The 27912-nt window shown below is 36.2% G+C and overlaps 1 protein-coding gene across 5 annotated transcripts in view; it reads right to left on the reverse strand.

Moving 5' to 3' along the window:
- Positions 1 to 1952: 1952 nt before the first annotated feature.
- The window catches only part of Rnf138 (ring finger protein 138), a 29467-nt gene continuing 3507 nt past the window's right edge, over positions 1953 to 27912 (reverse strand). For 2 of the 5 annotated variants that reach the window (XM_005005556.3, XM_013157195.2), the window contains 6 exons: positions 14551 to 14716; positions 12869 to 12984; positions 9178 to 9234; positions 7856 to 7967; positions 5729 to 5836; positions 1953 to 3459 (listed from right to left, as the gene is read on the reverse strand). In XM_005005556.3, the coding sequence (XP_005005613.1) occupies positions 3391 to 3459; positions 5729 to 5836; positions 7856 to 7967; positions 9178 to 9234; positions 12869 to 12984; positions 14551 to 14716 (628 nt within the window). In that variant the 3' untranslated portion in view covers positions 1953 to 3390. Of the gene's footprint in view, positions 3460 to 5728; positions 5837 to 7855; positions 7968 to 9177; positions 9235 to 12868; positions 12985 to 14550; positions 14717 to 21325; positions 21377 to 27912 lie in introns of all 5 variants that reach the window. The other 3 variants (XM_063231791.1, XM_003474098.5, XM_005005557.3) reach the window with 3 other exon arrangements.

The raw sequence follows: 27912 nt of genomic DNA on the forward strand, positions 1-27912 counted from the left end.
TAGGAAAACTGACTAAAAACAAAAAACTGAGTAAAATACCCGGATAAAATATTGTATGCTCCCTATGAAGTAAAAAGCAGGCAAAACCATGTAATGTAAGTTGTGAAACAACGGAACTTAGCAGGATCCTAGCAATAATTCTTGATTGACCACTCAGGTTATTGTTCAACTTCAGTATTACGTAACTATTATGCCCATTCATCTGAAATTCCCTGTCTACTCTATATATTCTTTCTTCCTCTCTATGTCCTCCTGAGTGGCTGTAACTAATCTGATTAGTGTCTCATATTCCGTATCCACATTCCTACTCTCTTGAATTCTGTGCAACAGTCCCATTCATAGTTACACTCCTAAGAATTCCTCTTGTATAGGAGGCTAATGAGTATAACTCACTGATAAAGCACATGTTTAGCATGCATGAGGCAGAGCTCAATCCCCAGCACTAATAAATGACAGAGAAAACAGCATTATTTTGTCAACCAAGTACACAATGGAATATACCCATTTCACAGTTTACAACAGTGAAAGACTATGACTGCCCTCTCTCCACCCCAACTGGACAACTGCTGTTGGGTTAGAAATAAGTGATATGAGCTGTTAACATTTTCCTGATGTCTCTGTATTCCCCTCCCCTTAGTCTCATACTTTAGTTTCAATTTTTTTCAAGTTTGTACAAAAGTTTAAAAATTGTATACTAGGTGGTATCATGGTATGCCTTATTTTTATTATGAATCTTAGACTACATGTATTAACATGTTTACTGGGTCACATTTTTTCTACCAAGGTAAAATACCACTTTCTATAGAGGGTTGTTTGCCCTTATGGAGGTTTTGTAGAATGTGGTTTAATGAAGATACTTATAAGCAGCCAAACTACCACATGACACTGTAACTGGCAATATATATTCCCATAGCCCCGGTATCTTACATAAAGCTATTAACCACTTAACTACCTTTTTGTTTGACTAACACGACTAGAAGACTTTGCCCCATAGATACTTGATGAATGTCAGCAAGTGGTAGCTTTTGTCCATCTACTCTTGAGTGCACATAATGGATTATCTCCTACATGTCTTTCAAGTTGAGTTGTGAGTTAAAATACTGTTTGCCTCTACACATAACTTTAATTAGACACACAAGTAGGAGAAAGCCACTTGTAATTCAAAAATAAAGCCAAACATTTTGAGTAAGACTGTGTGTAATAACAAAAACTGTAATCTGTTGAGAAAGCTTTCTTAAGCAGTTTGTGAAACTTAGGTATTCAAGTATCAACAGTTTTCCTCTTTCATCCTGACTCATCTTAACGCAGTATTAAAAATAAGGTCTTTTTCCAGAAATGAAATTACTATGAATTAAATCTATAATCTAACCATCCTTATTCCTAAATCACTGACAAAAGCAAGGGAGTTTAGTTTTTGTTTTTGGTACCGATGATCAAACTCACAACCCTTGTGCTTGCCAGGCAGGTACTTCTGACACTACGCTAAATCCCTGCCCAGAAGGGGAGATTTTTGAACAATTATTCCCATACTGAGAAGTTCCCATAGAAAGCAAATAAAGTCACTGTTTTCCTTATGAGAAAGCCTATATGAAAGACACACCAGACTATTAGTATGTAACATATTCACAAAATTTCAAAACACAACTTCATCAAGATCTGTACTACAATTATCTTTAAAGAATCTTGGAAATTCCAGAATGGTTTAAGGTGAGACAGTGGACACATTAAACTTTGAAAGAAATTACTGAAGTTACTGCTTTAAATTGGAGAAAACTATGACCAAAGTCTCTTTAAAGAGTTCTTTATACAGTTGTTCTTAAAATTACTTATGTAGCTGCAGAGAAAATGTTTATCTAGATAGTAAATATCACTTATGAATGACAGAACAAAGACATTAAGCTATACGGCTTTTTTGTGACTGTTATTACTTTCTATAAATAAAATCATTACTGTTTGACTGAAAAGGTTAACACTTTTATTAAATCAAGTTTAAAAAAAATTGTTCACTGTAGAAAAGTCAACAAGGGTTTTAAAAGAACCAAAATATATCATTTTATAAAATATATGTATATATTAGCAGCAAACTACTTCTGAGTTTTTTTTTTAGTTATTTATTTTAATGAAAGCATAAAACATTGTATATTAGTTATGGAATGTCAGCAGATCCACTCTTCATCCTTTATTCTGTAATGTGGCCCTTCCACCAAATACTTTAGGATTCCATTACTGAATACTAAGAACAAATTTCATTTTGACTAAAAAGTAGTGAAACAGTGACTGGTAAAAACTTACCAGTTGCACATTATTTTTGGGAGTAACAAATGAGCACCACAATACAGGTAACAGTGTGTAAACTCAATTTTTAAGATGTAAGCAGCCAACTATTCCATTTAACATTTGTTACATTTTAAAAATTCAGTGACATATAAAATTTTAATCAAGTCAGATAAACACTTCAATCCTATATTGCTTTTCCATTTTTAAAATCCTTAATAGAAATTCTGTATGTAACCTGACAAATTGCATGCAAAGATATATATGTAATGTATATATGTATACATACAAAAATGTATGCATATATATCTTTAGCTTTGAATGAATTTCTTTAAACATCTTATTTGTCTATAGAATATATTACCACCTGAAAGTTTCTACTGTAAGTCTCATCTTACTTATTGAGAAACACTGGCTATTTGAAGGTTCTGAGACCAAAGAGCTGTTATACAGCTTGGGATACATCAGGCTTCCAATTAGTCAAATAAGATTGAAATGACCTGCTGCCCATCAAAGAAATGTATTTTTAAAATTTTAGTTGCTAAAGAAAAATCTCACTAGTTTTCAAAAATACTAAATGTTATATAAATACAATTTTTTTCATAGTTGAATTCTAGAATGTATTTTTAAAAATTTCCTTTGGGTTATTCCATTTAGCGCTTCAAGTTTCCATTCTGCAACTCTGACAACTGGCTCAGATTTGTTAGGTTTACATCAATAGCATCTTTCAGAATTTGCTACTGTTGCTTGTGTACATAAAAGCGTATGGAAGGAACTACACCAAATTTCAAAAGCAACACAGCAATGAAAAATCCAATCACATGTAATATCAAAAAAGATAAAGTACAACAGGGATTCCCTTCTACCACTACATTAGTGAAATATAATCTTTTTCATGCTTTTAAAGTAATAATGTAACTTTCCTTTTTTTATACGTATCAAGAGGATAAAATAAAAACTTTAGGTGGCCCACCTTTATTTTTTTAATTAAAAAACTTAAATAGATTGAAGTACTTTTATTAATATACACATCAAGTTATTGAAACGATGACTTCATGTAATTTTCCCCCTTCAAGATGGCACTTGCAGGTACAAAGATGCAGAGGACTACAGATGTTAGATGTTTACTTGAAAAGATTCTTCAACAGCAGTTTGATACTGGGTTTCCTCATCTAGCTGAAGATTCTTTTAAAAAAAAAATTAACATGTCATTAGGAAAATACTCAATCATTCAGTGTTTTTCCTACTATATTACACACCTGGATATACATTATACATACTCAAGGACAGTTTACATACAGCATAAAGTATACTTTAAAATGTAAGATTAAGCAAGGCACAGTGATGTGCCATTCACAATAATCCTTACTCTTTTTTTTTTTTTTTTTTGTCTTTTTCCTTTTTATCAGTACCAGGGATCGAACTCACGACTGGCTGCTTGCAAGGCAGGCGCTTATGCCGCTGAGCTAAATCCCCAGCCCCAATAGTCCCTACTCTTGATGGTTAGAAAGAAAGGTTATTTGAGCCCAGGAGTTCAAGCTAGCCTGAATAATACAGCAGGACCCTATGTCTTAAATAAACAAACAACATTGAAATGCTTCAACTTTAATTAAAAATAAGGTTCAGTTAGTTATTCAGGAATAAATAACATCAGAAGATTGGCAGAGAATGAAACTTATAGTGCCTGGTAATAATTAATAAAAATTTTACTTAATTGTAATCCAGTCATATGAGGTAAATTTGTGTTCTTTCTAAAAAAGAATGTCAAATATCTGAAGGCAAACTAATTTTAAAGAAAATATGCATTTATTAACAGTTGAGTAATTAACAGCTCTTCAACCAAAACATGAAACAAAAAACTACAGCTCATTCACTCTGAATTAGGTGAGAAAAGTAGTTCTTAGCTGGGAGTAGAGCTTGGTGGTGGAACATGTCTGTATTATCAGCATGCACAAGTACATGCTAACATACAAAACAGAACAGAACAAAACAAACAAAAAACAACCACCTACTCCTTAACTTCAAAAATGCTATTTGGGCCAGATTTAGCTCAGTGCTTGCCTAAATTCAAGTTCCAGGACCAAAACAAAAAAGAATTTAAAAAATGCTATTTGCTATCAACTTTATGTCCCATGATTTTGCTTTAAATTATAAAGGCTTCTACTTAACCTCAAAAAAGCCACAGTTTTCTATGGCCAGGTAAAACAATCCGACAATTAGATCAAAAGTAGTTCAGGAAATATTTTTTTTTTTCAAAATATAGTCCTCCAGACACACTAATTTTTCTTATGAGGAAAACTGAGTACTACTCTACAGTTATGAAATAAAATTACTAAGACAACAGAGTACATGTCAACTTTACCTACACTTTTAATTGTTTTGAAAAAGATTATTAAACATGCAATTCATTCACTTATAACTGTTTTGAAAAAGATTAAACATGCAAATTACCACCAAATTGAAAAAAGTGTCAAAAATTATATAATTTTGACATTGGAGAGGAAAGGAAAAATGTAAACTTTGTCCATGCCTTTGTGAGAATTGCACATACTTGTGCTTACCTAAACAAGTATCACCCATTCTTTGTCACAATTAATTTTGAATTAGATTTAACTACATTCAAGTTCAGTAAAATCCAATTTTCATAAATAATAAAAAACCACCTAATTTTTAAACAAAAATCCTAACAACATTTTTGCTTTGGGGAACCTCTTGTTTTATTTTGTTTCTGCAGTAAGGGGACTGAGCAAGGACTCTGTGTACGAAAAGCACACAGGTTCCCAGCCTGGGTGGAGTCACTTTCACATAACTACCTCCACTCACCTTGTTAACCTGTCAACTTGGCTTTACAAAATAACTAAGCTCCTCCATTTAAAATCAAGGTAAAAAGTAAATAAACTTGGTTTCATGTGCTGGAGATGAGACACTGTTACAGTGGGTTTAATAAGCAATTTACACCTGATAAGAAATACATCCTCCTCAATATGCTGTTCCAATTTTACTTGTCAAATACAATTTTTCCTTAATTTTATAGATAGTTTTTCTATAAATCACCATTTATCTGGAAGTTTGTTCTTCCCTTTTTCTTTTCTTCCAATTTGTCTGAGAGAGTCTTGCTTGGTAGTCCAAGTTAGCCATCAACACCCTATTTAGTTCAGGCTGGCTTTGAGCTCACTCGTAATCCTCCTGCTTCAGCCTCCAAAGTACTCTGGGATTCAGGCACTCATCACAGTGCCTAGCAGGAGTTTGATCTTTTCTTAATGCTCTCTCTAGTATAGACAGTAAATTCAACTCTCACCATTTCTTTAAAGTTCACCAATATTATTATATATAAGAACGTACTCTACATCCAGTCAGTATGATCCAACTACTTGCCTTAAACCTCAAGTCTAGATTGAAGAGTTAATTTAATTTGAAAATTTAAACAGTACTTTCTTAATCTGGAAGAACTCACCACAAATTCTCCATAATCAAATTGATGTCTTTGATTTAGATGACTAACGAAATTTCTAGTAATCTGGCTAGGATCTCCCCAAGGAAGAGACACACAAATAGGACATGTCTACAAAAAACAGATTGTTTTGAATAAAAAAATAATGAAAACAATCAAGTGTTACATAATTATTGAAAGTATTAAAACAACATAGGCTTTCATATTACTGAAAACTTCAGGCATATCTTGTTTTACTACACTTTGCTTGCATTTTATACCAAACTTTTTTGTACAAACCGAAGGCTTGTGGCAACTCTGCATGAAGTAAATCTACTGACATTTTTTTCAACAAATTAACTGATCATTAATTTCCTTTTCTGCAATTTCAGTATTAATCAAAGTATGTACGCTGGTTTTGTTAGACAATACTGTTGCAGACTTAAAAACGACAGTGTCAAATTATTTTTTATTTACATTGGAAGTTTTTTAAAATTTTAATAATTTCATTTTAACTTGCTTTATTGGAGAGCTAAAATCAAACTGCAGCATTTTCAAGGCAGGCCTATACATGAAAACCATTTCAAAAGGCCAAATTCCATGATTACATCACTTCCAACCAAATTACCTCAAATAACAGTAATATAACACCATGTAATGAGAACTCTTATTTTATTACTTTAGTCTCCATTTACAGTTTCAACAGAATCACCACATCCAGCCTTTATAACAGAGTTATCATTAACTGCCTAAATATAATATGTAGTATATAATCTCATTTGATCTATAAAAAACTATTATTAGCTTCATTCATTTGTACTGAAAATGAAGTAATCCTAAAGTTTAAGTGGTAGCCTTAAAGTTTTAAATGAAATACTACAACTTTAAAAACGGATGAAATACTGAAATGATATAAAAGGAACCGCCACTAGTAACAGTTTACAATACATTCAATACTATATAGGAAAAACAACTTGGTAATCCAATATAAAAGTGAAATCTCTTAGATATGAAAGGATTTCCTAGGAACTTCCATTGGCATTGTTTATCTGAAAGAAGCTGATGCCCTTTCAAAAAGCAAGGTAGGTGATAGTTTCCTGAGGGATATGCAAGAGTTTAAGGCAATTTTCAAGTCAGTGCAGGGTATGCTTTTCACAAATTGTCCTAACATCCAAAAAAGTACCATTTTTGTTGATATTCAGATTTTTGAAGACAATAGTCACACCAAAATGTTTAGCTGAAAGGGCAGTAAGCTCTTTTCAGTTCAGTAACTCTTATTCCACAAGTCACAGTTAAAAGTCACTTCTCTGGAAACTCATCTCCAAAGTGAGTTATTCTAAAACTACTGCTACTATGTTGGAACCCACTCAGCTCTCTTTCATCAAATAGGTCCCATCACCCTCAAAATGCCATCAAAGACTTGTGTGTATATCAGAAACAAAGTATGATTCTTTTCCTTCTTTGTTTTATAAAGTCGTATACTGTAAGTCCTATAAAAGTACAAATTAAAAATACCTACTGGCTTTAGTCTTATTTATAAGTGTTTTCACCTGCAACAGATCCATCTGATTACACTCACAAGACTACAGCTGATAGAGCAAAAAATTAAAAGGCCCAACAAAAATACACTCTGCCATTACTCAATAATCAATCCCATATTCTTTCCATTTTTTTTCTCTAGACTGTTCTATACCACATCACAACAAGCATCTCCAGTTTTATGATTTAAATTACTGGAATTTTAATTCACTTTTATAGTCATCAAATCATTTGACAAAAGTCTATCTTACTGACAGCAACTTTTCTGTTTTCATATTTTTGGTTTGGTTTGGTTTGGTTTTCTAAGAGCATCTCACTAGGCAGTTTGGGCTGGCCTTGAACTCACTATGTAACTAACCCAGGTTCACTTCGAATTTGTGGTGACCCTCTGGCTTCTGCCTATCAAGTGCTGGGATTCCAGGTGTGTACCACCTCACTCGGTCCCATTCTACATTCTACATTCTACATGGGAATCCAACTCAAGATCTAGCGCTTGCCAGGCAGGCACTGCACCACTGAGCCCTGCCTCCCCACACTAAATTTAAATCAATGATCTTTCCTTTTCTATATATGAAATGAAATAAAACGATCAGCATGCACACTTGTACTTACCACAGGTACTATCTGAAATAGGTGGTTACTATTACAGTGATCCAGTAAGCGTTGTCTGGTAAAATTGGTCTCTTGACATAAGGGACACTTAAAGGTGGGATGCCCAGAAGAACTAATAAATAAATAAATAAAGTTTATTCAGCTAACAAATCATAACAAGCCATTCAAGAATTATGTCACTTTAAAATTATGTTTTCAACAAATGATCTAGACAGCAAAAGTTCTCAATCTCAACTGATAGTACTACTGCTTGTTAATCTTTTCATGATGCCCAAAACAAAAACACTTAGCTGTTTGGTAGTAGTCTGGACCTCAATTATAATCTCTCATGTAATGCCAACAAATGTCATTGTGTTCCCCCAAAATAGTCTGGACCTCAATTATAATCATTCATGTAATGCTAATGAATGTCACTCTGTGTCCTCTAAAATCTTCAATAACTTGCAATGCCTCACAGTTTGGAAACCTTGTATCCCATAGATTTAGGGGTATAAACCTTTTAAAAGGCTTCCATCATATTTAAGACATATACAAAATGGCCACAATTCTCATCTCATTTCTTGGTAGCTTGAATGACAGTGAAACATGTTCATCTATCTTGCACCCTAGGAATTTACCATACAACACACACACACACACACACACACACACACACACACACATCACCAAAATAACGTACTTCAAAATATTCTAAAGATCAGAGGCTGGGGATTTAGCTCAGCAGCATAAGCGCCTGCCTTGCAAGCAGGCAGTCGTGAGTTCAATCCCTGGTACCAATAAAAACGAAAAAGACAAAAGAAAAAACCCAAAATATTCTAAAGATCAAGCATCACTGGGTTTTTCATTATCTTCAACAGTCACCAAGGGACAGTTTCAACACTACTAACTCTACTTAAGCAGTGCATGGAAGAAACCTGACTACAGTCAAAGAGAATTGTTTACCTCTTATAATTTTTATGTATGTAGCCCAGGTTGGCCTCAAACACACAGAACCTCCTGCTTTAGCCACCTGAGTGCAGTGATTACAGGTACATGCCACCCCCATCTTCGTTAATCTGATATAAATCTTAAAAGCAGCAAGTGTGTTATTTCTAAGCTACTAATGTCTAGCACTATAAACTAGAGAATTGAGTAAAAGTTTAGCTCAAAAATCTAGAACTGAAAGAAAAAAATGACTGGAATGCAGCTGTGATAGAGCACTTGGCCTAGCATGTACAAAGCCCTGAGTTCACTTCTCAGTATCACAAACCTACCCAAAAATTAGTATTTGATAAAGTGATGAATATTATTTAGTGAAGTGGTAGTATTTTTCAAAAGCTTACCTTGTAGTCTCTTGGTAAGTATCTGTATTATCAGATGTGGATGTTTCACTCCTATTACTAAAGCAGCAAAGAGAAAGAAAAGTTAATACTCCAAATAATAAAGTCCATTAGAGGTTAACTTGAACTGTTAATAAAGACTACACTAAATTTGTTTCAAAACTCTGAACTTCAAATGGTTCTTGACTATAAAATAATTAAGGCATTAACTACTTCAAGTAAATTAAAATAGGACTGCTTATTAGGGTCTTACTCATGTCTTTTAAAATGAATAAGCAGTTACAAAAGTATTAGAGTATGCAGAATTTTGCATTTATCTTAATTCTATTCCTCTACCAGTAGAATTTTAATAATGATGTAGACTCATCCATGGTGGGCATGCCTATAATCCTAGCACTTGGGAAGCTGAGACAGGAGGATCACTGTGAGGCTAAAACCAGCTCAGGCTACAAAAGCAAGTTTAAAGCCAACCTACACTACACAGTAAAAATCTGTCTCCAAAAGAAAGAAAAAACAAAAAAAACAAAAACACACTTTTTACACACAGTTATGAAATGGTTTAAGGTTACAGCCTCCTTCAAATGAAGCAGGTTTAAGAAAATATCTGAACATTTTAAATGGTTATATTTTATTCTCTTAAAAGAAACAAACTAGGCTTCACTACATTTACTACGTAGAACATTCTGATATCTTTACTTGTACCCTACACCCAAGTCACACAGATAAGGAATATTCTAGAATCCTGAGAAAAGACGTGGCTGCTCCATCCAGGGACTGTCACTTATCAGCTAAAGATTTCATTCATGTGGTCATTTCCATAAAGGTTCTTCAGCTGGGCACGGTGGCATACACATGTAGTCCCAACACTCAACAGGCTGAGGCAGGTAGGAAGCTCACAAGTTTGGGGACAACTTGCTTTGCACTTAAATTTTACATAAATTATCCAGCTTTTGGGGCCAGGGATTTAGCTCAGCAGCATGAGCGCCTGGCTGGCAAGTGCTAGATCATAAATTCAATCCCTGGTACCAAAAAAAAAAAAAAAAAAAAAAAAAACATTATCCAGCTTTCAAAAGATGTGCACTGTTTTAAAATAAACATACAAATACTGGAAATACATATTTAATTACTTTACTGACAGGATAGTATGCAATCTTGAGGGTCCCAAGTAATCTTTTAAATTTTTCTGATTTTAAATTTTGAAACAAAGTTACTAAACTGCCTAGGGTGGGCTCAAACTCTGAAATCTTCTTGCCTCAGACTCACAAAGTGTAGGGATTCCAGGAATGAGGTATCCACCTTAAGAAAGTGATTTTCAATGTTTTTTTGTTTTTGTTTTTGTTTTTTTTGCTTTCTCATTACAGCTACTTTCCAGTATGACCTGCATTATCATCACTCTAGTCTTCCATAGTCATCTTTGTATCACATTATCCAGAAATGTGTAGTTTTATTTTGCTTTGTTTTGTTTCGAGACCGTGTCTAGCCACATTTATGTTTCCCAGACTGGGCTGGAACTTGAGATCCTTCTGCAGCCTCCAGGATGCTGGGATTAAAGATGTATGCTACTGTGCCTGGCTCAACCATATCAACTACTAAACATACAACTGCAATGTTCTGCTTCTATTCTATTCTATTTCTTTAAAACAAGGTCTTGCTCTGTAGTCCAGGCTGACTTTGAACTCACTATACAGCTGAAGCTGGCCTCCAATGTATGGCAATTATCCTGCTTTGGCTTCCTGAGTTCTGGGTTTATAATTGTGCATTGACATCTGAGGCAGAATATGTATTTTAAACCCAAGATATCAGAATATTTGGGTCCGTACTTTAGACCCCAGATATCAGTTAAGGCAGACATGTGTATTTTGTGTATAAGTTTCCATGAACTATTCTGATTTGAGTAGATCCATTTAATAAAGAAGTCAAATTCCGGACATCATGGAGCATATGCAGCATATAAATATTTTTAAAGTTACTTTACGCCGGGGATATAGTTCAGCAGCATGGCACTTATCCGGCAAGCACAAGGTTATTAGTTTGATTCCCAGTACCAAAAAAGTAAATTAATAAAAAAATAAAGTTACTTTAAAACTCTAAAAGGAATATCAATGTTAAAAACTATAGTAAGCATCATAATTGATGGTAAAATTTTCTATTACATTCCCATTAAAATCAAGAGGAAAAAAAGATGCCTATTACATAACACCTGGATAGAGACCCTAAACCAAAAAGCAATAGAAAAAAAATTATAAAGTAAAAATAGTAAATAAATAAAAACCTATGGAGAGGGGCCAGCAATTTAGCTCAACAGCATAGCATCTGCCTGGCAGGTGCAAGGTTCTGAGTTCAATTCCTTAAAAAGAAAAATAAAAGAACCTATGGGTAAATCATTAAACTCTGAAATAAGCGAAATTAGGCCGGGGATACAGCTCAACAGCACAGGACCTGCCTGGTAAATGTGGTTTCGATTCCCAGTACCAAAAACAAACAAACAAACCAAAAAAAAAAAAAAAAAAAAAAAGCAAAATTGCTAGAAAAAGATTATGGGTAAAAATCTATAATAGTCCTGCTCATTAGTAACAAATACAATTTTTAAACACAAAAAAGTCCATTTATCTTGCTACAAAACCTTAAAAGGTTTTGCCAGGAAAAAACCATTTATACTAGCAAAGGGTCAAGAAATAACTTTTACTTTGTTTTTGTTTTTTTGGATACAGAGCCTGTCTATGTAGTATATGCTGGCCTTGAACTCACTTATGTACCCCAGGCTGACCTCGACCTCACAGTAATCCTCTTGCCTCAGTCTCCCAAATGCTCAGAGTATAGATGTATACCACCATGCCCAGTCTAAGAATGGCGTATTTGTAAAAATTAAACCAAAGAGGAAATTGTCCTACCTGATAAGATTTACTATGAAAATCATAGGAATTAACATAGTGTGATGGTGTGGGGTAGTAAGATTACAGAGATGTGCAGGACAGAGGTGCATTTTAACTTAGTTGAGCAAAGAATAGATTCCTGGATGAGTAACAGTAGGACAATCAGTTATGCTTCCATCTCAAAATAAAAGCTGGGATATAGCTTAAGATAAAGGTTTTACATTAAATTAAATCCCTGGTACTACCAGAAGAGACAGAGACTAAGACAGAAGAATGTAATAATAGTATCCAGTCTCAATTTTTATATGACTTTATCAGAATAAAATTTTCAAGTAATTATTTGTTAGAAAACAATGAAGTTGAATTTTAATTTTCAATTACATTGCTAAAAAGGATTTTTCTCTAAGTTTTCAAGTCATTCCTGCTGCAAAATCAATTTTTAAAAGGCCTAACAGAACTGTACATTCTAGGAATGATTTTAAATACCAAAAGCTTGAGAACATCATGAAATCATTCTAGACACAACTGATCTACATACAATTAAATATGCCAAATAAGTTGGGGTTTTGTTTTGTTTTTTTGGTACTAGGGATAGAACTCATGACCTCACGCTTGCCCGGCAGGCACTATGCTGCTGAGCTATATTCTCAGTCCACCAAACAAATTCTGAAGGAAACTGCCATAGGTTCTGATACTTAATGTAATTTTAACACAATTAAAATGCATATATATAATTTTAACACAAAATATATATAGATATGCCCCAAAACAATTCCACTTCAATTATAAAAATTCTACTTTTAAGGATGCATATGGCTTACCTGTTCCCTACAGAATCTTGAGAAATCTGAAAGTTTGGAATGATAGAAGAAACACCATATTCATCCTGATACTTCTTACAAGATTTATAATGATGTCTCATACGATAAAACTTAATCTGCAAATTAATGATTAAAAATGTGATTTTTAAAACAATTCAAGATGTGAGATATTATCAACAAAAAGGGATAAAATATTAAATATTTCATTTAAGCAACATCTTTAAGACAATGATGTATTTCTTTAAAAACTGTTTTACTGGGGCTGGGGATTTAGCTCAGCAGCATAAGTGCCGCCTTGCAAGCAGGCAGTTGTGAGTTCAATCCCTGATAAAAAGGAAAAAGACCAAAAAAAAAGAAAGAAACTGTTTATTAAGTATCTTTTGCGGTACATAATTACATTCATTATGGGGAGTCAATACATAATACATAGCCCATCTTAATTCTTTTACTTTCCCCGAATTCTTAAGTAGGTGCTAAAAATAGCTAATATATTTTCCTTCTGCAGATGCAAAGGCCATAGACAAAAAGCCTATCTTCCACGAATACTCCCCCAAGATTAGTAATTTTATACTTGATACTTTTTTTTCTTCAGTAGAGACAGGGTCTTACTATGTAGTGCAGGCCGGCCTTGGACTCACTATGTAGCGCAGGCTAATCTTAAACTCTCACTGATCCTCCTGCCTGTCTCTGCGTGTTGTGATTACAGGTGTGCATCACCATGTCCAGTTGAAATACTATTTTTAAAAAATGAAAAGTATTAAGAAGTTGCCTCAAGCTATTGGCCATTTCTTTACTTAAATGCTTTATCCAGGAAGAATTTCAAACTATTTTTAAAAAATTAAGTTCCCAGGTTAATACCAGAGATATTTTTCAGTTTCTTACTGAAGGGTAAACCCGGAATCTATGATGTATTTTCCAGCTTCCTTTTATTGCCATTCAGTTCAGAACTTCCTCCAAAGAGATGGAAAAGCAGAGCTGACTTGCATGAATACATGAAATAGCAACAGATTTTGCTCACTGACTTTATTAGCTTTTAGAAAAAAAGTCTCCAATAAATCTATAGGTACATAGATACACTCCTCACCACTTTATTCCTTCTCCGAACAGAATAATGAAACCAAGACCAGTGAATGTGGGTGACTTGCCAATACCTGATTTTTCCATCTGTTCCTTAAAACTAGATCAAAGTCCTCCACAAACTTATATTATTTTCTAAACAATTACATAAATAAAATGGGCAGCTAGAAAGTTCCTTAATTATATCCATTTGGCCAAACTACTAACATTTCTGCATGTAGAGTTGCAATAATGATGTTACTGTTAAAAAAAAAAATCAAAAACATTAAAAAAAGACAACTATTGAAGGGTTGAATCTGTAAACACAATGGGATATGAATTGGTTAAATGTTTCGTTAGTTAATTTAGTGAATAATCAATGATCAAGTACTTCAAGGAAAACACCATAAACATTGTGGGAAATTCAGAGATTTTTATTGTTCAGCTTCGGTTCCCAAAACGCTTATATTCTAACAAATTCTAGTCATACCTTTTTTGAGTTTTCTACCTAGTTCTCAACATAAATAACATCTTTCTCTTCAAAATAGCACCCAAGATGGACATTCAAACAAAAACTTCACAGTAAAATTTTTAACTTTCAAAGAACTATGTTACATTGACTCTACCTGTTTTGCACAACATCTGCAGCTACCAGAAAACTTCCGCATGATGTTTTCAAGATCTAAGGCTCGTTCTGGACATGCTCTTTCTCTTCTAGTCACATTTCCACGACACAAGGGACAGTGTATTCCACTTTCTCTCATTGCAGTCAGGAAACATTTTCTACAGAAACTAAACCAAACATTTGTGAAATATTAACCACAGAAAAATTACTTTTCATTTGTAATTAAAAACAAGTGATTGTAGATATACATTTATGCTAAGTCAGTCAGGCTATTCAAACATATGGTGTGATACCACCTTTTAAATTTTAAAATATTACTGCAAAAATACATTGTCAAAATCTCCCTCAAAATACTCCACTCTTGCTTTAAACAAACCCATCTCAGCACTGTTTTCAGTTTCTTGTAACAATTCTGGCAGTCCTCTTTCATGAGTGTCCATAGCATGACTGCTTTGATGTCACGAATTAATCCAAAACATCTATCTTTCATAGTCATTTTTGACTTGAGAAAAGAGCCAGAAGATGCAGTGTCAGACTTGGCGACACGCCTAAGTGCTTTTGAGAAAAATTGCTATAAATATTTTGAATAGATTCAGGATATTGAGGCAGCCACAAAAAGAAAACGCATGAAAAAAGCACTTTCAGAACTGCTTCAAAAAGAGGCAAGATATGACTGGGGATTTAGCTCAGTGGCATAAGCTCCTGCCTGGCAAACACAAGGTCATGAGTTTGATCCCTGGTACCAAAAAAAAAAAAAAAAAAAAGAAAGAAAGAAAAGAAAAGAAAGTGGCAAAACAATGGAATAAGTATGTTTGAAAGTTTGAAACGAAGAGGAGTATTTTGAGAGTAATCAATCAATGCTGATGTGTCTTTTACCACAACACATTTTCAATTTTTAAATATTCTATTTTTGGATCACATCCTCTATAATATCTCAAAAATTCAAGAAGTGTATATATTTCAAAGCCTAAGACTCAGTATATGCAGTAGACAACATGAAAGAATCTACAGTCAAGTCTACTTTACAACTTTTAATGATATATGAAAAGTTAATATTATAAACATGGTCCAAAGAAAGAACTGAAGCTTACTCTGGCTCTGTCATTTAGTAGCTGTAAGAAGCAACACATTTTCTCCCTTTACAGAATAAAAAGATAAAAACATAGCAGTCTCAAACTGCTGTATGTAAAAATGTTGTTTCACAAAGTGTGATTAGTCTGGACTGTGGTTCAGATGAAAAGCATCTAGAATAGGTGGGCTGAGTTTGACTCCTCAGCAGTGTCAAAAGCACAAGTAGAGTACATAGACTGATTTCAGAAATTCTAGGATAAAGTTTCTCTACTAAAAGAAAATATTAAGTCTTGTACAATCTTATTTGATCAGGATATTTAAAAACTTACCAAGAAAGTGTCCAAAAAACACAATTTGAAAAATACTTAAGAATATTTCCAGCTTTAAACATTTATCGCCAACAATTTAAGTGGAACAAAATTTTAAAAAAGAAAGAAACCCTGCTCTTCACCGATAACCACATTTAATTATTTTGCTTTTAAGAGAACTAGATAGATACCAGCAAGCAAGCCCAATTTGGGAACCAGTGGCATATGCAGGCCGCCGTCAGACTGAGAACAGCAAGACCCAAGCCTGTCCCATAAGTCAGTGCCATTCATGGACCTGGGGGGGGGGGGGAGAACAAGGTAATAAAAGCAAGTAAGTCCAGTATGGGAACCAGCACCATGTGTGGGCCACCAACGGACAGAACAGCCAGACTCCAGCCCTTTCCGGCACACGGGCTAGCAAACAAGTATTAATCCTCCCATACCGCCATCACCACTATAAGCGACCAGCTTACCCAGAGAAACACAGGCTGCAATGATAGCTATGGAGGTGAAATGCAATTGGATGCCTATGGTGCTTTGGTGTTTCACTAACATTGCAGGTCTAGGGTCAGTGTTCTGATCACAGGTTCAGAAGAAGTATGCAGTGTGGCATGCGGGGCGGGGGATCTCTTTCTGAAGCTTATAGCCACTGTTGATTCCCTATGGTCTTGTTTTGAAATCCTGTGTCCTTTCCATTGTTTTTGTTGGGTTGGGCTTTATTCTTCTGTTTTGTTTGTTAAATCCTATGGCAGGACTACCCATTCCAAAAACAGCAAGATGTATTATGGTAGCAAACTTGAATTTACTATTGACTTGTTTTGAAATCCTTTACTGCATATTGTTCTGTTTTTATTGTTTCTATTCTATTCTGTTGTTTTATTTTTACTATGTCCTAAGTTATTGGCAGCTAGTTTGAGGACATCAAAAGGCATTACGGTAACTATTGTTGATTTCATGTTTTAAAGTCCTGTATCTCTTACCACTGGTTTGTTTTGATTGGTTTTATTGTTTTATCCCCTTTAAAATTAAACTTTTTAAAAAGAGGACTAGATAAGTCAGATGTTTATACTTGAGAGTCAAAGACAGTACACGTTTTATCTGATTCCCTATAATACAAAATAAACTAATATGCTTCACTTACACAAATCAAAGTGAGAGGGGCTGGGGATTTAGCTCAGTGGCATAAGTGCCTGCCTTGCAAACAGGCAGTCGTGGTTTGATTCCTGGTACCGATAAAAACGAAAAAGACCAAAAAAAAGAAAATCAAAGTGAGAGATAACAGCACAAGAGATCACAGAGCTGAGCGTGGTGATGCAAGCCTGTAATCCCAGCACTCAGGAGGCTGAGGCAGGCGGATTTATTTGAGGCAGGAGGATCCTTACAAATTCGAGACAGCCTGGGCTACAAAATGAGTTTAAGGCCAGCCTGAACTGTACAGCGAGACCCTGTCTCAAAAAGACCAAAAAATAAATTTAAAAAAATCTCATAATTTGAGTTCCCTACCAGACCACATAGCAGTGAACAAGTACCATTCCCCCTATAAAATCAGTTTCCTCACCTACAAAATTGTAAAAGTATCTACAATTAAATTGTTTAGAGGATTAAAATACGTGATACATGTAAACTACTCTATTTATGACAATCAGGAAAGTGCTCAATAAATAGCAGTGAATACCATTAAAGTGGTATTAAAAATTATCAAGTAAGACTATAAATTAAAATCACCTCATATTAAAAATTATTTTAAAATCAAAAATAGGCATCAAATTTTACCGTGTAATTATCTACAACTGTAAAATTTCAATGAATTAATCAGTGAAGATATAATAAAATGAGTGTTTTATGTTTCCAGGTACCAATATTTCAATACTTAGCAAAATTCTTAAAGCAGTGATAGTGAACCTTTAAGCGTTTTTAATATAACAAACAGCCCACTGTGGCACAACATGCCACAGGATCTCCACCACTGCCTTAGTAGGCATCTCAAAAGCCACAGTGCCATTTTGATTTTTGGTAACTCTAGAAATTTAGGTTCTCAGTCTTACAAAGCAATGATTGAAAGTTTATTTAAGTTAAAGACTGAAAGGAAAAATTTTATTTTAATACTTCTTTCTGGCTAATACTTGCATTCTTCAGAGGGAATGAAAACAAAAAAAAAAGGAAGGACAAAAATTATATACTGCTCTCTCTCCAACAAAACTGGCAACTGGAAAAACAATCCAAATCATGATATAGATGGTGCAGGTGCAGGTGCAGAAAGGAGGACAGGATTTTTATTTTACAGAAAATACTCTCAATGTTTATGACTGCCTGTGCAATAATGCAGAAGGAGTGTCTTAATTACTTTTCTGGTGGCTGAGACAAAATACCCCATACCCAAAGTTAAAGGAGAAAAGATTTTTATTTAGATCACAAGAGGTTTCAGTTCATAGCTGGCTGCTCCACAGCAGAGGAGAAACAGTTCATGGCAGGTCGAAGGCAGCAAACAGCAATACCAACCCTGTTTCTGTCCCTTGTATTTAATCCAGGCTACCTGCCCTTAGGGCAGATATACCTATCAAACCTATCAGTGCAATAATTTAGTAATTACATACCCTTGATCCCAGCATCACATTCTCCCAGCATCATTCTGAGAAGCCCTACAAATGACCACGAGGCTCATCTAGACATGAGCCACAATGCCCCTAACCTCCCAAACTTACGAACCTTCTTTTATGCACAAGGAAATTAGTTCATCTCTAAGAGTTGCCAAAGTCCCAGTAGTTTCAGTGCTGGGGATACAGCTCAGCCACATAGCACCTACCTTGCAAATGCAAGGTCCTGAGCTTGATTCCCAGTACCAAAAAAAGTCCCAATAGTTTCACTATTGCTTAAAAGATCAAGTCCAAAGTCTCTTCTGAGATTTTTGTTTTTGATTCTTTAGAGACATGGTCTCACTATGTAGTGCAGACTGGCCTTAAACTTGTGTGGCCCAGTCTGGCTTCAAACTGATGGTGATCCTCCTGTGTCAGCTTCCAAAGTGCTGAGATTACAGCCATGTGCCACCACACCTGACATCCCTGTGATTAAGTCAAACTCTTAGCTGAGAGCCCCTGCACAAATGAAAGAAAGTTAAACACTTGCAACATATAATGGCACAAGATAAATGTATCCATTCCAAAAGGTAAAGTAAGAGAAATACAAAGGAATGGGAACAAAGCAAGTCCAAAACCAATAAAGGCAAACATTAAGTCCTGTAGTTAAAGGTCAGCATCTGAGTCAATCTATGGTTAAGATATGAACTCCTAAAGGCTTGGGTGGTTCCACCCCTACCAAGTGCTGGTGGCTATAGCCACCACAGCTTCTCTCTTGAGCTAGTTCTATTCCCTCCCTGAAGTTTTCCTCAAATTAATACATGTTCCTGGCTTCTCCAAACATCTGGAGTCTCAACATTTACAGCCTCACACACTGTCCTCTCAGGTGCACACTGCCTGGCCCTCCAGATCTCTTTGCATTCTGCATGCACGTAAAACCAGCACAATGTGAATGATGCCAGGATCTGCTACTAGCTGGAACAGTAGGTAGACTTTCTTCTCTCTTGGCTATAGGGGCTGAGTGCCTAAGAACCAAATCCTAAGGAACAACTTCCCTGGGTCTCCACCATGCTGGAACGCGACGCACTGAGACTTTCTTCTCAAAGAAGTCACTTTTGCAATTCTGTGGCCGAAAAGGGTAGAGTCCTGTTAGTTCTTGTGATAGTCTCAAGCCTTCTTTTCTATTGTTGTCTTCTGAAATAGTTGGCTTTCTCTTGCTAGTCTTTTCAGTGATCAATTTCTTCTTTGCAGGCTACAACATTACTAGAGCTTCTTTTTTGGTCTAAAGCAAAATGTTTTAAATCACTCTGCTGGACTCTCTGCTCTTGATGCCCAACATAAATCTGGCAAAAACCCTGACAGTAGCCTGTTAATGCTTCAAAATTAAGACTGCCTTGAAATTTCTTCCACAAGATTAGTTTGCTGCTCTTAGTAACAGACAATGTCTTTGGACATGAGCAAAATGCAGGGAAGACTCTTTTCAAGGTATAACACACAGCACCTGGAGTCCCAACAACCGATGCAGCCCTTCTTCTGAGAAGAAACTTGAGCCTAGTCTTCACTGGAAGTATTGAAATCAACATTCTGGACTTCTGAGCTCTGATCAGAATCTCCTATCAAAGGTCAGGGATATAGCTTAGCAGCAAAGCACTTGCCTGGCAAGTGCAACGTCCTGAGTGTCCAAGTTCTGGTACTGAAGGGAGGGAAGAAAAAGCATCTCTCATCAACTGTAGTTTAAGGCATTCCAGCGCTGCTTTTTCAGTTGGCATCTCCAAACCTTTTCAAACTTCCCACAAGCCCATTTCAAAGATTCCTAAATGGTGGATGTCATATTTTCCCTTTTATACCTTTTAAATCTTGAGTCACAACTCCATTCATTTAGAATTTCTTTGGCATCAAATACCCAAACAAAGAAACTTGAAATAGATTCCCTTTTATTTACAATGGCAAACCAAATTTTTTGTTTTAGATGTATGAAACAATAAATTTGTATATTTGTGCTTGATAACCATAAAACATAAGAACAGGATTTAAGAGGTTTGTTTTTGTTCTCTTTTTTTTTGGTTTTGTTTTTCCCAGCACTAGGTATTCGACCTAGGGCCTTACACATGCCAGCCAGGCACTCTACACTGAGTTATATTCCTAGGCCTCTTCTTTTTTGTCTTTCACCTTTTTTTTTTTTTTAAGTACTAGGGATTGAACCCAGGCCCTCTGCACTGAACTACATTCCTATCCCCTTTTAAACATTTTATCTTGAAGTAAAGTGGCTAGGCCATAACCAAATTTGCAATCCTCCAGCTTTAATCTCCTGAATAGCTGGGATTATGCACATGCAGCACTAGGCCTAGAAAAATTACTGCTATACTCTAACATTATTTTATTTGGCTCTTGCAACAAGCCTTTGAAACAGCTGACATTTCTGATATAATTTTACAAACAAGAAAACAGCCTGAATGGTGTTAAGTGAGTAGCTGTTTGTTCAAACACAAACCCAGTCACTCTTTTGCTAAGTACTAAATATTGAAATATGTATTTACTTACGGTAATCAAAGCTTACAAATCTAATCAGTGACACATTAGTTAAATCATCTGATTTAAATGTTATAATTATAAGCCATAGTAAGACGTACATACAAAAGCTATTCAGTTCTTTTAGCTCCAATTTTACTACTACTTCCTCTATATTGAGTACTCCTTTTTAAAAATAAAACTGCTTATCTTCATCTAGCTTTGGGCTCAACTAGATAAATTTGCTATTTTTTTCAAAAGAAAGCATAGAAAGGGAAAGAAAAGGGCTTCATATCACCAGTGTGGTAGCACATACCTGTAATCCCAGCATTCAGGAAGGGGCTACATGACCAAGTTCAAGGCCAGCCTGCATAACATAAGGAAACCCTGTCTTAAAAACCAACCAACCACCACCAACAACAACCATAAAAACACCTGCATATGAAGAATTACCAAGCTATTTTTGTGTATCAAGAGTTTGCATCTTTAGGGTAGTGCACTACCCTGAAACAACTTAATAGGTTATATGTGAACTTTTCCCAACTGGAAACTAACAACTGCCAAGTGACCTACTTTTATTATTCATAAAACATTTTCAACTCAACTTGTTCAAAATTTCAACATAAATACAAAAAAATCTAGCACCCTTTATCTTCTCAGTATATAACCAAAATCATTTTTTAAAAAGCTTTTAGGACTTTAAATTAAGCTAGTTTTCTGTTACATAAATTAGTACAAACTTTTTTTTTGGTCTTTTTGAGATAAAGTCTCTCTATGCAGTTCAGGCTGGCCTTGAGCTCACTTTGTAGCCCAGGCTGGTCTCGAACACACATTAATTCTCCTGCCTCAGCCTCCCGAGTGCTGGGATAATTAGTACAAACTTTTAAAAAATTATACCACTTAACTAGTAAAGAGAATTCAGACTACCTTAAAAAGCTTAAAATAATCGAAGGCAATCACTTATTAAATCAGAAAGAACCAGGGATTTCTAGGAAGATGGCAGAATGGTAATCAGCAGAAAAAAAAAACAGCCTGAGAGTTACCATCCACGTGCTGGAATACAACATCATGAAAAAGACAAGGAAGAAGTGGGTCCCCTGGATCCAAGAATAATCTCAAGTGCTAACTGAAGCTTAAGGAGAGTAAAAAAACTTGAAGGACAAAGGCAGCAGCCAGCACGGTCTTTGCCCTGAAATAGGAACCACTGCACAAGAGTTGTTCAAACCTGTGAAAACAAGGTCATGGTGACAGTGATGGCTGGTGACCCTGGAGGCCTCTGCAGAGAGAGGTGGCAGTGGAGGGGAGCAGTACATGTGGAGGACTGCTCTGGCTGGCAGTGGGTGCAGAGGACTTAGTCTTCTCTTGGGAGAGAGCAATTAACCAGGAGCCATTTTGGAAATGGACCAGGCTGAGTTCAGAACCCAGAATTGCTGCCAGCTTCATCTAGCAGCTCCCTCTGGGATTGGCCTTGTGGAAATTGCTGGGACTGTGGCAAGCCCTATGAGTCTGGTCTCAGGGCAGACCTGCTGAGATATCCACTACCCCACCAAAAAGTTACTGCTCGCTTGCTGGGATAGATCAGTAACATTCAGGACTCTGTCTCCATAGATGGTCTACTAGTGAAACCAAAAAGAATCCTAGGAGTGGACTGGTTTTCTTCATTTTTTTTTTTTTGTCTTTTTCATTTTTATCGGTACCAGGGATCGAAGTCATGACTGCCTGCTTCCAACACAGGTGCTTATGCCACTGAGCTAAACCCCCAGCCCCTGTTTTTCGCTCTTTTCTCCACTGTTTTTGTATGAAAGTAGTTTCTAATCTCTTTGCGAGTGTGGTTCTGTTCTGTGCTTCCTTTTGTCTCTTCCATTTCCCTTCCTTCAGTCTTCTGCATCCATTTCCCAAAGTTGGCATGGTACCCCCTTGTCCTTCAACCTTACATCGAATCTCTTTCTTTTCTTCCACTTCTGTATTTTCTCCTTAAACCATTTTAAATTCTAACCCTTAAGGGCAAAATGGACACATTAAGGATTCATGTATTATATATAATATTCTGGTTTGTTTTACGATTTTTTTTATACATATCTAGTTTGAACAATTAAAAATACAAATTAAGGGTTAGCTCTGTTTATAATTTTCTAGGCTATATTTGATGCTATTGGCACCACTCTAGCCAAAATTGACATAATCATTCTATAATAGCTCTTGGGCCTGGTATTCCATGACTGAGATTGACTAAGGTTCACAGAAAATACAGCGTTACAGTGCCAAAAAACTAAATCAAACAAGCAGCAATTTCTCGTCTTCAACAAACTGAAGAGATAAGATTTTCCAACAGACACAAAACCCCAAAACCAGCTAAACCTGGAAGATACCTGAGAGAAATAATCATCACCTAAGGGTCCTAAATATTACCAATAAAGCAATCCACATAGGCAATTTACAAGCATCACCCCAGGAATTAAACCACAAAAAGAGAGAAAATGAGAAGTCACTTCAGCAAATTGCAACCTCAGACATCCAGTTCACCAAAGGCAAATCAAGGGGACAACGATGTGGAACAATCCAAAAGCCTCCCACCAGTCTCTCCAAAATGGCAACAACAAAGCAATTGCACAAGGCTCTGGAAAAAATGAAATCAGAAATAATCTCTCATATAACTACAGAAATGATCAAAATACACATCATGTTTAGCAATGTTACAGCAGACACAGACCAAAAAATAGATGAGCTTAAGAAAATTATGGGGGCTGGCTTTAGCCCAGCAGTTCCTTCGTGTCTGGCTTCCCAACCGCCCGGGCTGATTGGTCCGGTGGTTTGAGACCCGTGGGCGCTCTCCAGTCCTTTAAAAAAAAAAAAAAAGAGAGAGAGAGAGAAAATTATGGAAGCTCCGCATAGCTTCCATATGGAATCCATAAAGAAAAGAAAATGGAATGGAATGGAATCCATAAGAAAAGAAATGGAATCCATAAAACAGATTCAAGCAAAGTAAAAACTCCATTCAAAGTATTCCAAGCAGGGGCTGGGGATTTAGCTAAGCGGCATAAGCATTTGCCTGGCAAGCCTGAGGTAAGGCTGTGAGTTCGATCCCTAGTACAAAAAAAAAAAAAGGAAAGTTCATTTTCAAAGCAGATTAGGCCAATGTGGGCACAGGATCTCAGATATGAAACACAGGCTTGCAGTTAGCAACCAGGAAAAGAAACATTTCTCAAAAATGGCAAAGGACCATGAAAAATCAATCCAGCAGCTACTAGATGAGACAAAGTATACCTTAACGCTAACTGGAGGCAATGAACAAACAGGAGATATCACAAGTAACATTAAAAATCTGTTCACAGACATCATGACAGAAAACTTTCCTGATAGAGAAAAAGAATTTGACATACAAATAAGTGAGGCATACAGACTCCAATTAACAGTGATCAAAAATCTACAGCCAGGTATATCATAATCAAGATTCCAGAAATTAAACACAAGAGTTGTTATGGATTAAGAACTGGTGGTCAGGGGGCTAGGGATTTAGCTCAGCGGCATAAGCGCCTGCCTTGCAAGCAGGCAGTCATGAGTTCGATCCCCAGTACCCATAAAAAGGAAAAAGACAAAAAAAAAAAAAAAAAAAAAAAGAACTGGTGGTCAACTTAACACCAGATGGATTACATCAGCATGGCATTGAGCGAAGATGGTCCACCTGAGGAAAAGGAAAAGTTGCCAGTATAAACAGGTGGAGAAGAAGGGAGGTGGTGAGGATTGAGGCATTAAGAAGGCATTGTGGGTTCTCCTACGAGTTGCTGGCTGAGCTGTTGGTTCTCCTGGAGAAGCTTTGGTCCTTACATCGAGCACTGCTTCCTGGCTCCAGAGGGGAAGACATGTGCTGCTTGGTCTCCAGGATGAACTTGTCACGCTAGCTTCCTGGCATGTACCCGACTGTGCCTGTTGTTGGAGGAGCTCAGGACCTCCGTGTAGCTGAGGACGGCTGTGGTGCCTTTCAGGATAGCCGTGGTCTTTGTGGTGAGTGTGACTTCTCGGCTCCAGCATAGAACCCTCATCCCACTAGCTCAGCTCCTTCATCCTGCTAGCATAGACTTTCTGGCTTCCACCGCTGACCCTTGGGTCTTCCTGGCACAGATCCGTAAAAGAGACTGGCATGAGTCCTTCTTGTGGGCTCTGGACCTCCAGTTGGACCCGTGGAGGCATGGTCCTGATCTCTGGATTTTTATCTGGACTCATGTGGGACACTGCTGTGGGGTTTAGGCTCTTGACTAAATAATCTATGTCTTTGGTGTTGTGGATAGATTTCCTGCATTTTCCTGTGTTAACCCCCGGTGACCATTATGAAAATAATATTATAAACTCAACATCTTGATCCTAATTGTTCTCTGTGTATAACCCCTGACTACAAGAAGAGTAGAATCTTTTTTTTTTTTTTTTTTTTTTTGTCTTTTTCATTTTTATCGGTACTAGGGATCGAACTCATGACTGCCTGCTTACAAAGCAGGCGCTCATGCCGCTGAGCTAAATCCCCAGCCCCAAGAAGAGTAGAATCTTAAAAAAGCTGTTTGGGAAAAGAAAGAAATCACCTTTAAAGTAAAGCCCAACAGAATCACAGCTGACTTGTCAGCACAAACTTTCAAGTCAAGGGGAGCTGGGAATAAAGTACTCCAAGTTCTAAAGGAAAACAACTTTCAACCCAGACTGATGCACTCTGCAAAACTATCTTTCAAAATTGATAGAGAAATAAGATACTTTCATTATAAAGAACATCTGAGGAAATTTATGACCACCAAACCAGCACTCCAAAATATTCTGAAGGACATTATAGAAAGATAATTAGGACTACAACTCCACAAACTCCAACAAAAAGAATCCACCAGGGAAGCAAACAACCAGAGGGAGGGGGGAAAAGGTGGGGAAACAACAGGAAAATAACAAGACAAAGACAAGACAAAACCTATCAGTTATAACCATCAATCTTTATGGTCTCAATTCACCTACCACAAGACATAGACTGCAGAATGGATTACATCAACAAGAACATAAACAAACCTAGCTTTCACAATTGTAACAAGTCTGTAGAACAGAAATCTTAGAACCATATCTTTAGAGCATGACTACCCAATAAAACTGATAAAAATTAAGAAACACAGCATTCCTGTAATTCCAATCCCCGTTACTTGAGTCTGAGGCAGAAGAATCACAAGGTCTAGGCCAGTCTGGGCTACTTAGCTACTAACCCTATTTCAAACTAAAAAAATAAAAAGGCTAGGGATATAGCATATAGGTAGAGCCACTGCATGGCACTGTGAGGGTCTGGATTCAGTAATACCAAAAAAATGTAGTATTTTTAAAGAAATAGGAACTGAGTCAAGTGTGATAGTGTATACTTGTCAACTTTATAGCTTAGGGTGACCTTGTTCCAAAATTTTAGAAAATGTAAAACGAGCCGAGGGGGCTGGGGATTTAGCTCAGCAGCGTAAGTGCCTGCCTTGCAAGTGTGTGGTCCTGAGTTCGATCCCTGGTACCAATAAAAACGAGAAAGACAAAAAAAAAAAAACAAACGAGCTGAGGACATAGTACAGTAAGTAGAAGACCCTAAGTTCAACCCTCAGTACCAAAATCAAAAACAACAAAGAGTGGAGAGAAAGAGAGGGAGGAAGAGAAGGAGAGAGGGAAAGAGGAAAAAAGAGAGGAAGGGAGGGAGTGAGGGAGGAGGGAGGGGGGAGAAAGAGACAGAATAAAATGAACTGAAATTTCAGGGTCAAGATAGTCTAAACAGATCAATTAGGAAATCATACAAATGAGTAATAGAAGCTAAGCAGTATTAACTCCTATCTAATGATTTTCCTTTCAGACATACCTCAAAGCTATGTAGATTAGATTTCTATTTTTTTGAGCTCAATAAGAAATCAAATTTGTTGTTAAATGCAATTTTCATTGGCTCTAGAACAGTCCACTAGAGTATAAGAGGTATCTCCTTTACTTTTCAGTACAGAAATGGGGTTCATAGAGCCTTACAAAGTGAAAGTACTGAGCTTTATCTATCTCTGTGCCACTTCTTAGTTTTCTTCTGAAACCATAATTTGAATTACTGTTCAATTTTTTTTTTTTTTTTGGTACTGGGGATCAAACTCATGACTGCGTGCAGGTGCTTACGCTGCTGAGCTAAAACCCCACCCCCTGTTCAATTTTTATATTCTTATGTCTTTATGTTTTTCAAAATGTTGCATCTGACTCCTTTGCTGACACTGCTGTTTCCTTACTGAAAGTCTTCTCTAGGTTCTATGGTTACTACTGTGGTTTTCTTTCCATTTTTTTGTCTTTCCCGGACTACTATTCTTTACTTAGTATTTTAATAAGTTTTCTCCAGCATTTTATTCTAGCTAAGCTTTCTTCTTTCAGTTTATGTACTCTGCCGTGGCGGCTCTGTCCCAAAGCTTTAGCTTCATATATTCCAGATCTGTACACAATATACACATTTAAATTCTTGAACATATAAGTCATATTTTAGATTTTATACATGTCCAGTAAAATGTCAGGAGTCTTTTCTCTCCATTCTCACTTTCCTTAGTTGAGGTTCTAATCATTTCTTTCACTGATACATGATCGTGTCATCAACATCTTCACAAGTCACCAATGCCAATCTGAACCCTGACACTAAACTTTCTAAAACTGACCAGGCTGCTTCCTTGCCAAAGATTATTTAACAGGTCTCTATAATTTATATGGAAACAGGCAAATTGGCTTATACGGTTATTCCTGACAATATCTCTAAACTCCATCTCCATTACTTTCATTCTTTATTGCCAAAAGGTAAAAATCACGATTCAGCCATACCTCTTCCATACCTCAATATATGGATATAAATCTAATCAGAGTATTTTCTGTGAAAATCTTCCTTATAAATTGATTTAG

Source organism: Cavia porcellus, unplaced genomic scaffold (genome assembly GCF_034190915.1).
Source record: "Cavia porcellus strain 051 isolate PalLab524CR breed Dunkin Hartley unplaced genomic scaffold, mCavPor4.1 scaffold_20, whole genome shotgun sequence".
In the NCBI taxonomy this organism is placed as follows: Eukaryota; Metazoa; Chordata; class Mammalia; order Rodentia; family Caviidae; genus Cavia; species Cavia porcellus.